General features: G+C 41.0%; 1 protein-coding gene across 3 annotated transcripts in view; it reads right to left on the reverse strand.

The window, feature by feature from the left end:
• The window catches only part of LOC143983621 (17-beta-hydroxysteroid dehydrogenase type 6-like), an 83,755-nt gene that overhangs the window by 28,781 nt on the left and 36,601 nt on the right, over positions 1–18,373 (reverse strand). For all 3 annotated transcript variants that reach the window (XM_077483542.1, XM_077483541.1, XM_077483543.1), the window contains exons 2-3: positions 16,924–17,273; positions 1,043–1,301 (exon numbers count right to left, since the gene is read on the reverse strand). In XM_077483542.1, coding sequence (XP_077339668.1) covers positions 1,043–1,301; positions 16,924–17,236 — 572 coding nt within the window. In that variant the 5' untranslated portion in view covers positions 17,237–17,273. The remainder of the gene's footprint in view (positions 1–1,042; positions 1,302–16,923; positions 17,274–18,373) is intronic.

The following is an 18,373-nucleotide window of genomic DNA, read 5'->3' on the forward strand; positions in this document are numbered from 1 at the left end:
AGGAGAGGTGGAGCCACCTGGGGTGTTCTAAGGAGGCCTGACCAATCCCCAGTCTGGATTGGCAGGGGTCAGCCCAGCTGGGGGAGTAGTTGTATTGGGTGGAAGATGGAGATGGAGTGGTAAGCTGTCTGGGCCTTTGAGGGAGCTCCCCAGTCTGGGGGGGTGACTTTGGGAGTGGGCTTGGGTGTAGACGGGACCATCCTACAACCCAGGTGTCCTGGACAGGAGGCACAGGAGGAGCATAAGAGGACAGCAGGAGAACACTGCCGGGCAAGTCTACAGAAGTTCCACAGAGGCAGCCAAGGGGGCTGGTGAGTGTTCACATCGTTGGGAGGACTGGGAGGCATGCCTGAGAGGACTGAGATCTGCAGTCTGGGTTGGGTGCAGAGCCAATCTGGAGGATGGTGGTGTCACGGGCTGTGGAGCAAGGCAGATGCAGACAGGATGGTACTGAGAGCAGAAGCCACAGGGACAGCTAGCACTGGGAATCTTTTTTGCTACACCATAGGGGCCTGTGGTCCCTGCCTGTAAAGGGCATCTGCTTTAGGCCTGGCTGAGCCCATGTCAGGTCTACCAAATCAGTGTTAGCTAGTCTGGAAAGTGAAAGAAACCAATGTGCAGGAGGAGAGAGGAGTGATGATCTGAAAGGAAGTGATGTGCAGGAGGAGAAGAAGAGCATATATACTGTTATGTATATAAAAGTCCCAACATTGACCTTGATTATCTGGATAGCTCATAACTTTTCCCCATTCCTATCCAAGTTTATTTCCTCTCAATAACAATACAAAAACAAGTGCAAGGACTGTTTCATGTCTATGGATGCTGGAAATCGTGTGTCTGTCTGAGCAGAGTGACAGATGGACCACAACACTCAACAGCTCCTACGGGGGTACTGCTACACTTGTGACAATTGTTGTTTTTCATACCTGTTTATGATGTCGGGTTTGTCTTTCCTGGTGCAATTCCACAGAAATACAATTTTTTTGCTCCATAACTTAGTGAATTTTGCAATGTTTGTGTATCACATGGGATGTCTAATTACCTTAGGGTGTCAGAGAATGCCTCCACGCCAAATTTAGATAGTGTGTAACCACCTGGAACGAGTGCCACCCTGCCAAGGATGCTGGAAACATTAACAATTCGTCCACTGGCTCTTCTGATAAGGGGTAGTAATGTAAGAGTTACATCAATCATTCCGAGTAAATTCACTTTCAGAGGTTTTAAAAAGTCATCATTTTTCAGCCAACCAATTGGAGCAACTGGACCACTAATGCCAGCATTATTCACCAGTCCCCAGAGTCCTGGAAAAATATTTTGGACAAGATAAAGGACAGTAAGAAAAAAATAATAATAATTATAGGTAATGGCAGTAACAGTCATTTATGAATTGGCAAGTATATATTCTCATAAGAATAAAAATGGTGCCAACAAAACATAGAAGAGTGACAGCAAAAAAAGATCAGAGTCCATTGAGTCTTTTTTTTAATGTTTTTGTTTGTCCCCCTGCCCCATTAACCTGTGTGTCCATATTCAAATCACTGTCTCCACTGGAAGGCTATTTTCTTCTAGATCTGGTCAGGTCTTCTTGCTTGATTGTTCCTGCCTGTTGCTGGAAGAAGTTTCCAGAAGGAGATTACAACAGTTAACCACTGGGCTATGAATCTTTACCTGACCTCAGCCAATCCCTGGGAGGCTCGCCCAGAAAGTATGTTTCATGGTCGCCCACCTGGTCCCACCTCCCCTCAGACATTGCATCCCCTGTTGCCCACACGCAGACTACACAACTTCTGTGCTTTGTGCCAGGGAGCTGCCTCCTACTGAGGGCTTCATCACCCCCTCACAGCCTAGCACAGAATAATCGACATGTGCAGTCCGTTTCAGTCCGAATTGAAATTCGGGTGAATTTTAATTTAGTCTATTGTATTCTATTCTTTTTTTTTCTATTCTATACTTTTCTATTGAATTATTTTCTTGTGTATTCAAATTGAAATGTATTCTATTTGAAATTAGAATTTCAGAAGATTGTTATATTCTTTATATGTTATTCTATTCTATTTGCTTCTATTATATTCTAGTCTATTCTTATTTTTTTCTATTTTGTTCTGTTTTACTCTATTATATTCTATTCTTTTATTTTATGCTATATTCTTTTCTATTCAATTTTTTTCTATTCTATTCCTTTATTTTCTATTCTATTTTATTCTTTTTGGAAATTGGAAAAGTATTCAAAATTCGAAAAAACTTTTCGAATTCGAAAATTATTAGAATTTCCGAATTTCCAAACGGTCTGAATTTATTTTTTGTTATTTCGGATTCATTTAAATTTGGTACTATTATATCCGAATTTCCAAATTAAAATAGTACTGAATTTAAATGAATCCGAAATAACAAAAAAATTCGGACAGTTCAGAAATTGGAAAATTCTATTAATTTTCAAATAGTTTCCAAATTCATATTTTAAAAGTTTTCAAATTTTGAATAGTTTTTCAGGTTTCCAAAGAGAATAAAATAGAATAGAAAAAAATAATAGAATAGAAAAGATAACAGAAAATAAAATAATAGAATATACTAGAGTAAAACAGAACAAAATAAAATGAGAAAATAAAAGAATAGAATAGACTAGAATATAATATAAACAAATAGAATAGAATAACAGACTGTCTACTCCTCCGTCTGGCATTTCTTAAATAGGTAAGGGACGGACTCACTTGAAGATGTCAGCATGTTGAGGGCATGTGGCCCGGTATGGTTTGGGGGGGGGGGCGTTTACTCATCCTCCCCTTTCCTGGTCTGCCGAGCTGCATGCTTGGATTGTTTATGTAGCACCCTGATGTTCAGGCAGGGTGGCCATTAAATTTATCTGCCAAGTGATAGTTGCTTTGGCCAACTGATAGGAGGTCAATTGATTTCACCCCAATTCTGGAATTGTTGCACTTCTCTCCTCTGTCACTAGATGGCTGGGTATCTGGTGTCATTAGACAAGACGAGGGCAAAATAGGAGATAGATTTATGGCATTTTTATTTTTTTTTATTTTTTTTACTAGTAATGGTGGCGATCTGCGATTCTTAATCGAGACTGCGACATTATGGTAGACACATTGGACACTTTTGACACGTTTTTTTAATAAAAATGCACTGATTACTGTATAAATGTCACTAACAGGGAAGGGGCTAACACTAGGGAACAATCAAGGGGTTAACTGTGTTCCCTAACTGTGGTGGGGGATGGGACTGACTATAGGAGATGAGAGATCGTGGTACCCAGCTCGTAGGAACTCACGATCTCTCTCTCCTCTCCTCACAGAACTGGGATGTATGTGTTTAGACACACACGTCCCTGTTCTTCCTATTGTGCCCGCAATTGCTTGTGGCCAGCAGTCATCGAGCAGCGACACCCCCCACTGTGCAGTGGGCGCCTGCTATCCCGCTTAAAGGGATCGACGTACGGCTATGGCGGTTTGTGGGATTGTGCCAATCTGCCGCAGTATAATGACGGCGGCTGGTCGGCAAGTGGTTTTGGTGTTTGCGATAAATACTACATAAGAGCAATAGTAATGCAGCCAAGTCCCGGGGCCCCTGAGGCCTAATGATGACCTCCAGGTTTAGGGACAGCTGACATCCTTCTATGCCCGCTGCAGTCCCAACCCTATGCTGCCCTATGACAGCCTAGCAGCCAGATGTCCCTGGGATAGGCCCAAGGCTTATGGCCTAGCAGCCCGAGGCATTACAACACACGTCCACCCAGACAGCCATCCAGGAATCACAGAACCACGATCACCTGACTCTACCCAAATAAATAGGCTCTCCCAGCAAGCCAAGGGAACCAAGGAAACCCCTGCCCATTGGCTAAGACACCCCATTCATTCCTAATCTGTCCTTGCAATGCCCTTGTCTTATCTAATGCCACCAGATACCCAGCCATCTAGTGACAGAAGAGAGAAGTGCAGTAATTCCAGAATTAGGGTGAAATCAATTGATCTCCTATCAATTAGTCAAGACAACTATCACTTGGAAAATAAATTTGATAGTAACCCTACCCAAACATCAGGGTGCCACAGTAAATTTACATTTTCATTTACTGAATTGTGCACAGTAGTCTAAGTGAGGTCTAACTAAAGATCTATGTATGGGAATCAAGACCTCCTTTTTTCTACTGGTAATTACTCTAGCCATGAGCCCCAAAATTGTATTTGGTTTTCCCATTGTCAGACTACACTAGTTGCTCATTTTGCATTCATCTGAAATAAGTATCCTCAAATCTTTTTCCTTTGTAAATCTGGCCAACACTGTACTCTATCAGAGAATTCTTGCTTCTGCATTAGTACACTAATACATCTACAATTGCCTTAAGCATTGTTCCCCAAGTAAAATAAAAAATTTAGAAAAGGTTAAAACTGCAATGACTTTTAAGGCACGTATCAAATAGAAAAGTGTAATGAGGTATAAAAAACAGTAGCTTATTAATTGTGAAATATCATAAAAACATGAAGAATACATTAACATACATACATATGAGCCACCACTGTACATACAATAAACTCTGGTACTCTTGCAACCGACGCGTTTCGGAGTAAAAAATATACCTCCTTCTATGGGCTGTGTATTAGAACAAGAGAAAGTTTCTATTCAAAGATATAAATAATATATAATGAGATATATTGAAAGAACATTATTCGAAAATACAGTATTATAATTTTACATATAATGCACTTACGTATTAGGGTGACATTCTATGATGTTTTAGTTAAAAACAACAGACGATGGAATAGTTGTCAAATAAAAAATAAGTGCAGCGCTAAGTGATAAAACAATAGTGAGAAGAAACATTTACATAAATAATAATATATCAAGAAATATGCTGGATTAATAGCACAAACTCTGCTTAAATATAATAGATTTGCACACTAGAATTAAGCATATATAATAAACCTCAAAAAAAATTATTATTTAAAGTGACTAAAAATATCTGGTGAAAAAATGCTAAAAGTAAAAACTAAGGCAAAGTCCCAAAAAGTGAAAGTATAGTGAAAATCAGTCCATAGATACAAGTGACGAAGATCAGTGAGTATGAAATCCCTTTGCCAAGTGGAAAAACACCCAGGAAGTGAGCAAATATTCTCCTTACTGACTCCAAAGACCAATAGAATGGTCTCAGCAAGCCCAGGGAATGCCTCAGTACAGCTGATCCTGGATCAGTACTATTCAGGGAATATAAATGATAAAAGCTCCAATTGTGTAGTATTTAAATAAAGAATTTAATAAAAATAAATAGATCGCACTTGCAAGAAAGTTGCAATATAGCGCAATATAAAATCATTGGTGTCCCATAACACTCTCCCTGCTTGCTGTCCTCCACAGAGCTATACCTCCAATGAGGCAAACGTGATGACGTCAGAGCACCTCCCTACGCGGCGTTTCGTCACAAGCGGACGTTGTCTGGGGATTGGCTGAGGCTTCTGAGTCATCACAAGACATCTTATATAATGCGAAGGTGCCATTTTAACTTAGGGCAAAAAGGGAAATAATAAAAAAAAAAAAAAAAAAACGGCGCAAGCTGCACCATCGATATTCATAGTAAGCCAAAACGAGTGGGACAGGTACAGAGATAAAAAGCATTGTCACAGCACCAACTATTGCTTAGGTGAAATGTAAAACAACTACATTAATGACAAAAACACATCAGACAACGCAGCATGAGAGTCATATTGGGATCAACCATAATACATTAGCATAAAAGTATACAAATTTGCATAAAACCATACAAATTAATACCTAAAACGATAGATTAATTGAATAATAATAATATGAAAATTACTTTGTTAAAAAAAAAAACACTCTAGGCATTGTTAAGAAAACAATTAATATCCCAATCAACATTTAATACGAATGGTACATAAGATTTCAAGTCGAAAATCAATTTTGTTTTGAGTCTAGAGATCGCCCTAACCTTATTAGTACCCCTCCAATGTGGATGAATTTTATCAAACGGAAGAAATAAAGTACCTTTAATTTGTTTATCATGATGTTTAGCATAATGTCTAGAAAGATTATATTAGCCTCTCCAAATGTTACCTACATGCTCTTCCAAACGTACATGTAGAGCTCGTTTAGTACGCCCAATGTACTGTTTGGAGCACGGACACTGAATCAAATATACCACACACTCCGTAGAGCATGTAATAAACTATTCAATGTTGTAAACCTTGTTGGTTTGGGTAGAATTAAATGTTTCACATTTTCTAATGCCGCATACACACGATCAAATTGTCCGGCGTACTTAGTCCGGCAAACAATCCGACGGATAGTCCGGCGGACTTTCTACCGAACGGACTTGGCCACACATGGACACACAGAAAGTCCAGCGTTTGCTAGCGCGATGATGTACAGCACGTACGACGGGACTAGAAAAAGGAAGTTCAATAGCCAGTAGTCAATAGCTTCCTTTTCGTACTTGCTTCTGAGCATGCGTCATTCTTAGTCCGCCGGACTAGCATGCTCACGAACGTATTGTCTGCTGAAACCCAAGTCCGGCGGAAAGATTGGACTCCAAAAATACTTTAAGTCCGCCAGACTTTATGCTGAGAAAGTCCGCTAAAGCCCACATACGATCGGTTTGTCCGGTGAAATGCATTTCGGCGGACTAAGTACGCCGGACAATTCGATCGTGTGTACGCGACATACCTCTAACCAAATTAATCTGGCAAATGATACATTTCCTGCAGGGGAAAAAAACATTGACTGTTTGAAAAAATTAAACCGTTTTAGGAGGATCAATAACATTATGAGCAATCATATAGCGTAAGGAGGGGGTTCCTTTATAAATGATAATTGGTCGGTCAGGGATAACCGGGCCCAAAACCTTATCATTTCTCAATATATTCCAATATTTGTTAAAAAATCTTTGTAACTGAAAAATGCTGATTGGAATATCTGGTAATCATAGAAAAAACAAATTTATTATCAACTTGTTGGTTAACTCTCCTCGGGCGATTGAACATACCTTCTCTATCCATATCAGCAACTCTTTGGATAATATCATCCAATTCACGCTCACCATAACCTTTATCAATAAACCTAGTTTTCAAAACAAGAGCTTATTGCTGATAATTGGATAGAGAGCTACAATTACGACGTAACCTCTGAAATTGACCCTTAGGGACAGCTTGCAGCCATGTTGGATGATGGCAACTGTTAAGCGGAATGAACGCATTGTGGTCCGTTTCTTTAAAGAACGTGGTAGTAACCAAATGTCCATCTCTAACAAATATGTTGAGATCTAAATGTAATCTGCGATTCACTCACCTCATGCTGTAAAACAATACCCAAAGTGTTGGAATTCAATTTGGCAGAAAAGGCTTCTAGAGAAGGTAGATCCCCTTCCCAAATCACAAGTACATCATCAATGTACCTTTTCCAAAGATGTAACTCGACAGGGGGGACTATATCAATTACTTCATGTTCCCATAGGGCCATAGGGGTGAACTTGGCACCCATGGCAATGTCACAAGTTTGCAAAAAGAAGTTGCCCCCAAACCAAAAATAGTTATGGCTTGTGGCAAAAACCAAAAGATTAATAATGAAATCTTTCTGAATAGTGGTCAGAGTATGGTCAGTTTCCAAATACAACTTAACCGCATCTAGGCCATCCTGATCTGAAATTATAGTGTATAGGGAAGTAATATCAGCTGTTGCCAGAATACACCCTTCATTCCATATACAATCTGCCATCAATTTGATAACTTGGGTAGTATCTTTCAGATGTGAGGGAGTGGCAAAAACCAAAGGCTGTAGAAAATCATCTACATACTTCCCAATTCTGGCTGTAACTGAGTCTATACCACTAATTATAGGGCAGCCAAGAAGTTTGGATAGACTCTTGTGGATTTTAGGAAGGTAATACATAAGCGGAATTCTAGGTGCAGAGGGTACTTTTTCTTTTTTATTATAATCTCAAGCTGAAATCTGTTATCCACTATAGACACAAGTTCTCATATTTAACTGTAGGATTTGAAGCCAGAGGGGTGTAAGTCTTCCTATCAGACAAAAGTCTGTTCATTTCTTGCAAGTAGTCACTTTTATTTAAGATAACCACCCCACCCCCCTTATCTGCGGGGTGTATAACAATATAACTGCGTGTGCAGATCTGTTTTAAACCTACTTGGAAGTCATTCTGACTCCCAAATTTTGGTATTTTAAGGGACACAAGGTCCTTAACGACCATCTCTTTAAAGATCTGAACAGAAGGGGCAACAAAACCTGGAGGGTTGAACAGTGAGGCATTCCGAAGTTCCGTATGACGGATGGTAGCCACCCTTCTTCCACCCTCCACATTTTGAGAAAAACTAGCCGAAGGATTAACACCAGATACACTATTGGTGGTTACAATCTGAGGTGCAGTGTTAATACTTACCTGCCTATGATTGACCACCGGATTAGATAAAAGATATCTTTTAATGTTAATTTTACAGATACATTTATGGATATCTATACAATTTTCGAATTTATTAAGTCTCCGGGGGGAACTCTCTGTTCACCTGAAGAGAGTTGAGCCTAGCTCAAATTAAAAACTCCACTGATGTCTTTGGACCTGATCCTCCTCCCCCCTCTGATGCCTCTCTTTCTTCGTGTCCCATTTTGGGTCTGAAGTTGTCCATGGGAAAAAAACGTGCTTGCTCCACTCTGTTAAATTCCAATGGGGACTCTACCTGATCTTGTGTGCGTTGAGTTTTATAATCAACAAATTGATTGGGATGCCTGGTAATAACCGACTCGAATCCATGATTATCATCCTGATGGCGCAAGAGAAGGGTGTATCTGTTTTGCCCTCACGGGGGGTCGTGAGAAGGTTTGGGGCATTTCTTACTAACTATTTACTCTGCGGCTCAATTTGGCTCAAACATCTAATTAACTACATCATTAAGAGCTATTGAAACTGTGAAATTGCTCAGTACACCTATTCGAGATCATCTGTTGTTTTTAACTAAAACATCATAGAATGTCACCCTAATATGTAAGAACATTATATGTAAAATTATATTATTGTATTTTAGAATAATGTTCTTTCAATATATCTCATTATATATTATTTATATCTTTGAATAGAAACTTTCTGTTGTTCTAATACACGCCCCTGAAGAAGGAGGTATATTTTTACTCCGAAACGAATCGGGTGCAAGAGTATCAGAGTTTACTGAATGTACAGTGGTGGCTCATATGTATATATGTTAATGTATTCTTCATGTCTTTATGATATTTCTCAATTAACACACAGATTCCGGTTCTCTGAGGAGTGAACTGACAGATTGTCTGTTCATACAGTGTTTCCCAGCACAGTCCCATCCCCCCTTCAGTTAGAAGACATACTAGGACACACATTAACCCCTTCACTGCTCCCTGTGTGAACCCCTTCACTGTCAGTGAAATTTTTACAGTAATCAATGCAATTTTAATCATACTGATAGAAGGGACGGACTGCACCTAAATGAGGAGGGTGCAGATCAGCTGAGACCGAAAAGTTAGAGGGGTTTTTAAACCAGGCAATGGGAGGGAGGGTCCAGAGGTAGAGATAGTCAGCAATGAATATATTCCAGGGGGTAGTACTGGGGGCAATAGTGGTAGGTATCTCGTAACACCCAATAAGAGGATAGTATGCGACCGGTCTAAACTACGTGGCATGTTCACCAATGCCAGGAGCCTGGCGGACAAGATGGGTGAACTAGAGATACTGTTGTATGAGGAGGATTTGGATTTTGGGGAAATTTCAGAGACCTGGTTCAACAGCTCTTATGATTGTCTGGCAACCATTCAAGGGTATACCCTTTATCCTAGGGGTAGAGAGAGTAAAAAAGGGGGAGGGGTATGCCTATATATCAAGAATAATGTACAAGTGACTTTGAGAGATGACATCACTAAGGGAGCTAGGGAGGAGGTGTAATTCCTATGGCTAGAGCTCCAAAGGGATAAAACTAAGGGGAAAATAATACTGGTAGTATGCTATAGGCCCCCTAACCTGAGGGAGGAGGGGGAGACAGATCTCTTATCACAATTTGGATTAGCAGCAAGGATGCAAAGTGTTATCATAATGGGGGATTTTAATTATCCAGACATAGACTGGGTGAAAGGAATCACGCATTTGTCTAAGGCTCGCCAGTTCCTAAATGTCTTGCAGGACAATTTCATGGTTCAGATGATAGATGCACCATCTAGAAATAAAGCGTTACTGAATCTACTGATTACCAACAATGCAGACCTGATCTCGGATGTGGAAATACAGGGTAATTTAGGAAACAGCGATCACAAGTCAATTGGCTTCAATATAAATCAAACAAATAGGAAACATGAGGGGAATACAATGACACTGAATTTCAAAAGAGCCAACGTCCCTAAACTACAAACCTTGCTAGAAGGCATAAATTGAGATAAAATCTTAGGAACAAAGAACATGGAGGAGAGATAGATTTGCTTTAAGAGCATATTAAATAAGGGTATTAGCTAATGCATCCCATTGGGTAATAAATTTAAAAGAGCTAACAAAAGTCCTGGATGGCTTAACCCCAATGTAAAAATGCATATAAAAGCAAAGGAGAAGGCCTTAAAAAAAATACAAGGTTGAGGGATCATCATCAGCATTCAGACTTTATAAAGAATGCAACAAGAAATGTAAGGGTGCAATTAGGGCGGCTAAGATAGAACACGAAAGAAACATAGCAGACAAAAGCAACAAAAATCCCAAGGAATTCTTTAAGTATTTAAACGGTAAAAAAGGGAGGACAGACCATATTGGCCCCATAAAGAATGAAGAAGGACATCTAGTTACAAAGGATAGGGAGATGGCAAAGGTATTGCAGTGTTTATCCTCATGACACATCACAGGAAGTGCCTCCATGGTTAATAGACGACAGAATTAAAATTAGACTTGGGAAACTTAACATTAATAAATCGCCAGGACCAGATGGCTTGCACCCGAGGGTACTTAGGGAACTCAGTCAAGTAATAGCCAGACCATTGTTCCTAATTTTTACTGAGAGTCTACTGACTGGAATGGTACCAGCTGATTAGAGAAAAGCCAATGTAGCACCAATATTTAAAAAGGGCCTAAAATTCACCCCTGGGAATTACAGACCAGTTAGCTTAACATCAACAGTATGCAAGCTCTTGGAGGGGATGATAAGGGACTATATACAAGATTTAGGCCACTCATTAAAATTAGAAGAAAAGAGGTTTAAACTTTAGCTACGTAGAGGATTCTTTACTGTAAGAGCTGCAAGAATGTGGAATTCCTTTACACAGGCGGTAAAAAACTATTAGATAAGCACCTGAACTACCACAACATACAGGGATATACAATGTAATACTGACATATAATCACACACATAGGTTGGACTTGATGGTCATTTTTCAACCTCACCAACTATGTAACTATGTATAATAGGGTTAATTACACTTCTGTAGCTACAGAGACAGGCAACAATACCAGGCTAGTAGGGCTATGCTTGTAATGTGAATGTTTTTGTTTTTCTCAGTCTTGCAGTATGGAGAGATAGTGTAGGGATCTGCTGTCATCAGTTGTTAGCTGCTAATATTACAGTGTTCTATACAATTATGTATTAGCACTTCCTGTCCCCCTGGGAGGCTGGGTAAGAAACCCCAGAAGGAGGAGGGGCTAGAGAACATACTACATGTCCACATACAGGAGTTGCATTACTGCAACATAGTATTTTTTCCCAGACAAGCAAAGACTATTAGGCAATTGTTCTTGTGATCTGGCTGTTTAACTGTAACTTCCCATAATTTGTTAATGTGAATCCTAGTAACAGACAGGTCTATTGTTATTTCCTCACATGCACAGTGCCAGATAGCTAGGCCTGAGCTACTGTACATCAGGGACGTGTGGTGAGGTCAGTGGCTGGTGAGGCACTGGCTAGTATAAGAGCCAGATATACACAGGTTACATATGCCACAATCATTAGATCAGTTTTTTTATATTCATGCTGATAAATTGCTGCGCAAATACCGTGTAACATAACCACTTCCCGACCGCCGCACGACGATGTACGTCGACAGAATGGCACGGGCAGGCATAAGGGCGTACATGTATGTCCCTGCCTTCCCGCGGGTCGGGGGCCCGATCGGGCCCCCGCCCGGTGCCTGCGGCGGTCGGTATTCGTTCGGGAGCGATCCCGGACGAGGGGGCGGCCATTCATTCATGACCACCCCCTCGCGATCGCTCCTGACGAATGAAAATGCTCCGTGACATCACTTCCTCTCCTGTAATGTAAACACAGGAGAGGAAGTGATGTAATCTCTCCTCCGTGTAGGTATTTTTCGTTCCGACACCGAGGAGAGAGGATCGGTGAGTTGCACCAACACGACACTACACAGTAGAACATGCCAGGCACACTCACACCCCCCCGATCACCCCCCCAATTACCCCTGCCCCCCAGTCACAGTGACACCAATGTCATTTTTTTTTTTTGCATTGGTGTCATTTGTGACTGTAATAACTGTTAGGGCAGTTAGGGTTAGCCCCCTTTAGTTCTAATGTACCCCCCTAACCCCCCCAATAAAGGTTTAACCCCGTGATCACCCCCCGTCGCCAGTGTCACTAAGGCTGGGTTCACATTGTAGCGGTTTATGAGAACGAATGTGATTCGCACCGCACTGCAGTGCAAATCACATCCAATCTCTGTGCGATTCGAGTTCAGCCATACAGATAGTATGGCTGAATTCGCATCGCACCCGCCGCAAATTTGCACGGGACCCTTTTTTTGGCCCGCAGCAGAATCGGATCGCATGGGTGTTCACACCATGCGATCCGAGTTTGCAGATCGCACTGCGATATGCGAACTGATCTGGGGGTGTCATTAACATTTCACTGACACTCCCAGCAGTTCGCATAGGGCAGTGTGAACTGCCGCCGGGAGGCATGCGATGCGGGAACCCGCTGCGGATTCGTGGCGTTCCCGCATCGCTCCAGTGTGAACCCAGCCTAATAAGCGATCATTTTTCTGATCGCTGTATTAGTGTCACAGGTGACGCTAGTTAGGCAGGTAGGTATTTAGGTTCGCCGCAGCTTTTTATAGCGCCAGGGACCCCCATATACTACCGCATAAAGCCCCCTGATTGCCCCCTAGTTAACCCTTTCACCAGTGATCACCATATAACTGTTACAGGTGACGCTGGTTGGTTAATTATTTTTTTTATAGTTTCAGGGCACCCGCCATTTATTACCTAATAAAGGTTTAACCCCCTGATCACCCGGCGAGTGTCATTTGTGACTGTAATAACTGTTAGGGCAGTTAGGGTTAGCCCCCTTTAGTTCTAAGGTACCCCCCTAACCCCCCCAATAAAGGTTTAACCCCGTGATCACCCCCCGTCGCCAGTGACACTAAGGCTGGGTTCACATTGCAGCGGTTTGAGAACGGATGTGATTCGCACCGCACTGCAGTGCAAATCACATCCGATCTCTGTGCGATTCGAGTTCAGCCATACAGATAGTATGGCTGAATTCGCGTCGCACCCGCCGCACCCGCCGCAAACTCGCACGGGACCCTTTTTTTGGTCCGCAGCAGAATCGGATCGCATGGGTGTTCACACCATGCGATCCAAGTTTGCAGATCGCACTGCGATATGCGAACTGATCTGGGGGTGTCATTAACATTTCACTGACACTCCCAGCAGTTCGCATAGGGCAGTGTGAACTGCCACCGGGAGGCATGCGATGCGGGAACCCGCCGCGGATTCGTGGCGTTCCCGCATCGCTCCAGTGTGAACCCAGCCTAATAAGCGATCGTTTTTCTGATCGCTGTATTAGTGTCACAGGTGACGCTAGTTAGGCAGGTAGGTATTTAGGTTCGCCGCAGCTTTTTATAGCGCCAGGGACCCCCATATACCACCGCATAAAGCCCCCTGATTGCCCCCTAGTTAACCCTTTCACCAGTGATCACCATATAACTGTTACAGGTGACGCTGGTTGGTTAGTTATTTTTTTATAGTTTCAGGGCACCCGCCATTTATTACCTAGTCTCACTAGTGTACCCCTAAATTTAGGGGTGTCTACTTTCCAAAATGGGGTCATTTGGGGGGGGGGGGGTTTGTGCCATCTTGGCATTTTATGGCCTTCAAAACTGTAACGCCCTTAGAAAGCCTGAAGGCGGTGCTTGGTTTTCGGGGCCCCGTACGCGGCTAGGCTCCCAAAAAGTCCCACATATGTGGTATCCCCGTACTCAGGAGAAGCAGCAGAATTTATTTTGGGGTGTCATTTCACATATACCCATAGCATGTGTGAGCAATATATCATTTAGTGACAACTTTGTGTAAAAAAAAAAAAAATATTCAATGGGCTCAACATGCCACTTATCAATTTCCTTAGGGGGTCTACTTTCCAAAATGGGGTCATTTGGGGGGGGTTTGTACTGCCCTGCCATTTTAGCACCTCAAGAAATGAGATAGGCAGTCGTAAACTAAAAGCTGCGTAAATTCCAGAAAACGTACCTTAGTTTGTAGATGTGACAACTTTTGCGCAAACCAATAAATATACAATTATTGACTTTTTTTTTTACCAAAGACATGTGGCTGAATACATTTTGGCCTAAATGTATGACTAAAATTGAGTTTATTGGATTTTTCTAATAACAAAAAGTAGAAAATATCATTTTTTTTCAAAATTTGCGGTCTTTTTACGTTTATATCGCAAAAAATAAAAATCGCAGAGGCAATCAAAGAAAGCTCTATTTGTGGGAAGAAAAGGACGCAAATTTTGTTTGGGTACAACATTGCATGACCGCGCAATTACCAGTTAAAGCAGCGCAGTGCCAAATTGTAAAAAGACCTCTGGTAATTTACCAGCAAAATGGTCCGGTCTGAAAGTGGATAAAAAGTTGCAACGACACCCATTTTATTCCCCCCTATGGTGTCTGCTAAAACAATATATATATATATATATATATATATATATATATATATATATATATATATATATATATATATATATATATATATATATATATATATATATATATATATATATATATATATATAATGTTTGGGGGTTCTGAGTAATTTTTTAGCAAAAAAAAAGATGATTAATACATGTAGGAGAGAAGTGTCAGAACTGGCTAATTGACTGTATTTTTAAAAATTGTACTCAAGTAGGTGGCTTATTGGACAAATTATTGAAGTTTGAAGTTATAACTTCAAACCAGTAATTTCACAGTAAATAGATAAATAATAAATTATTATGTTATAGCATAATAATATATGATTTAGCCTGATTATAACAGTACCTTTTTCACAGTAGCAGATTCTCAGTCTCCCTCTTAACTGTGTGAGAAAAACATGGGATTGTGGTTAAATCTTATACCCATAAACCTATGTATTTCCTTGTTGTTAAGAGGATTGGGCTGTAAGGAAGCATTTGTCTTTTAGACACATACCCCTTCTATGACAGAGAGGCGTGCCTCCACTGCAGCATTTTTATTGGACAGCTGGGGATAATGGTACTTTACCATTGGTCCAAGACTCCAAGCTGTCCATTGAGCTCAGTGCCTCTGACAAGAAGGGAGAAGAGGCACTGTGAGCTCATCCTCTCAGTCTGTTGTAAACAGAGTGTGCCAGCTTGCATTTAAACTGGCTGCTCTGTATGTAGCTTCTGACAGGCCGTGCAAAGAGCCCCGTATCTCCGAAACCATGGGTTGTAGGAGCCCCAAATTTAGCAGTGGGGCTCTGTGACCTCATGTCGCCGTGCTACGACCGTCAAAGCTCAATTTATTTTTACTCTGCCTCACCTGCCTCCCCTGACTGCATGTCCCTGCTCTATATATGTAGTCACCCCCTTCCAATATATCAGTAGGTGTTATTTTAGTTAACCCTTTCTCTTCTGGTCTCTGTTTCTTTAACTAGTTGTAGCCTAGGGTTCAATAATAAGAATAGGCTAGAGCCAGGTTAGGCATCTGATGACCACTTCTGGTGGTTCAAGTTCTTGTTGCATCTCAGATTAGAAACTAATAGAGAGGGACTAAAATGCAGAGTAGATAGGTTAACTGAATTCCAGCGGTACACCAATTTCTGTATATAAGAAGCTGCATTCCAGGCTGGTTGGACAATAACTGGAAGGTCTCCCCTTCACTGCTGATCTTGTATTCAGGTCTCCAAAACAGAGATGCGTGCCACATTGTGAACATCTTTAAGGACCCCTGCAACTGGACTTTGCTGCAACAATCATCTGGAGTTATCTCTAATAATAACTATATATACCTGGGTATATTCGCACAATTCCACTAGGACTCCTATTGGGCCATTTGCTGATAATACCTGTTTGTATGTTGGATGTTTGTATTATTAATATTTTCTTATATAAAATTTGTATTATTTATATACTTTGTGCATCTACATGCTTATAATTAATACTATATGCTGGTTACAGTAGTTCCTCTGCTCCCAATTACCTTGTTTAGATAACAGGTTAATATCTCAAGAAGGTAATTCCCTCTGTTCACAGAGGCCCTGTCCTGGATGGAGGCACTGCCAACTTTATTATCAAACCCAATGTTCCATATAAGAGAAGGATCTGGTTCTCTTATTTACCTATTTACCAGGGCCACATTTGTATTGGTTATAAATATTTTCACTCTCAGGGGGTTTGATATATTCTCTTTGGTTTTCCTGTATAATTGAGATATGTAGCCCCAGTTCACATTAGTATAGAACAAGTTTATCTTAGTTTCTTGCAGCTAAAAGATATGCAATTCTTAGTGCATTGTAGTTGGTCTAGAAAGACTGTGGCCAAGTTTCTCCTACCCAATGCTGACTCTGATGCTGCTTGCAATACCTGTAACAAACTTCATAATTATATAGGCCGAGCCTCTTGCTTACAGACAACTGTTTTACATAAATTTACATAACAGACAAACCAAGTGGTCTTACCTCTGTCTCCAACAATTTGAGATACCCACTGCCCAGCAGAATTTACACTCTGGCTATCTGACACATCCAATATTACTGTCTGTAGTCTGCTAGAGGACTCTTTCTTCAGATTTGCGGCCCCAGTCTCCGTCAGGCAGGCAGCCAGAACCAATATTCCACGTTTGTCCAGTTGCTTAGCCAGCAGGTTCCCGAATCCAGAGTCACATCCAGTGATAAATACATATTTGTCTGTTAGATTCTCCAGAATTTGACTTTGTCTGTACCATCTGTACAGGAGCAGCAGCCCCAACACCACCAGTAGTTGTAGCCACATGCTGGTAGCAGTAACAGTAATATTTCTATTGCTTAACCTGTTGAGAGAATTTGGTTACTGGCATGACATATTTAGAAATTATGAATACTGTATGTTGGTTAGTACCTTGTAAAATACAAAGCTTCTAAAAGTATAGGTAAAGGGCAACTAGTCTGCTTTCATTTTCCAACCTGCAACCCCCTATATCCTTAACGTTCAATATTGCACAGTTACTGCAAGAAATCCCTGGTCTTTTCCTTTACATGAGCAATTTGCAGTGTGTCAGCAGCCATGATTATTCTTACAAAGCATTTAAAATCTAAGCAGCTGCTAATTTACTTGATTACTGGGTTTCTACTTAAAAACATATTTTTGCAGTGCTACTATGCTTTAAAAAGGGCATTTAGCCACTGTCTTTTTTAAAACAGTCAGTGGCCCAATTCAGGAGATTTTTACACAATTCATGTACAGGTGACAACAATGTCATTAGAAAAGGAATTGAGAGATATCTTTCCAATGCAGACATAATGGCAATAAAAACTATAAGTAGGGTTCACTTTAAAAAATGTGTTGTATAACTAGGCTATTTCCTCTCATATATTGCAGCTACCTGCTTATTGAATAGCTACACTTATTCCCAATAGGTGTGATTTCCAATCATACAGTATATACAGTTTTAGCACTCCAAATTGGCAGGCAAGTTTTAAACTAGCCATAGATGGACAATTTACTTTCCTGCAAGCACTATGGAGCTATTGTGTCCTTCCACCGGGAGGATGCCATAACACAATGATCCGCTAGTGGCTATAATAGCCATTAGCAATAATAGCATGTAAAATAAGACAGGTTGGTTGTACCCAAGTTGATCAACTTGGGTACATTCAGCCTGCCCATACATGGTTCGAATTTTACCTGGTCTCTGCTGAACTGGCATATGAAGTGGTCCATAGGCTCAAGAAGCTGTCAATGGGGGTTATTTACTAAAGCTGCATGGTGCAGCTCTGTATAGAAACCAATCAGCTTAGGCCGCGTACACACAGGCGGACTGTTCGCCCAACTTTGTCCGCTGAACAGTGTTTCAGCGGACAGTCCGCTCGTGTGTGGGCTTCAGCGGACAGTTTCAGCGGACTGTTTGACGAACAAAGTCTTACGGAATTT

This window comes from Lithobates pipiens, unplaced genomic scaffold, assembly GCF_037356315.1.
Source record: "Lithobates pipiens isolate NorthernLeopardFrog02 unplaced genomic scaffold, aLitPip1_a1.2 Scaffold_16, whole genome shotgun sequence".
Classification (NCBI taxonomy): Eukaryota; Metazoa; Chordata; class Amphibia; order Anura; family Ranidae; genus Lithobates; species Lithobates pipiens.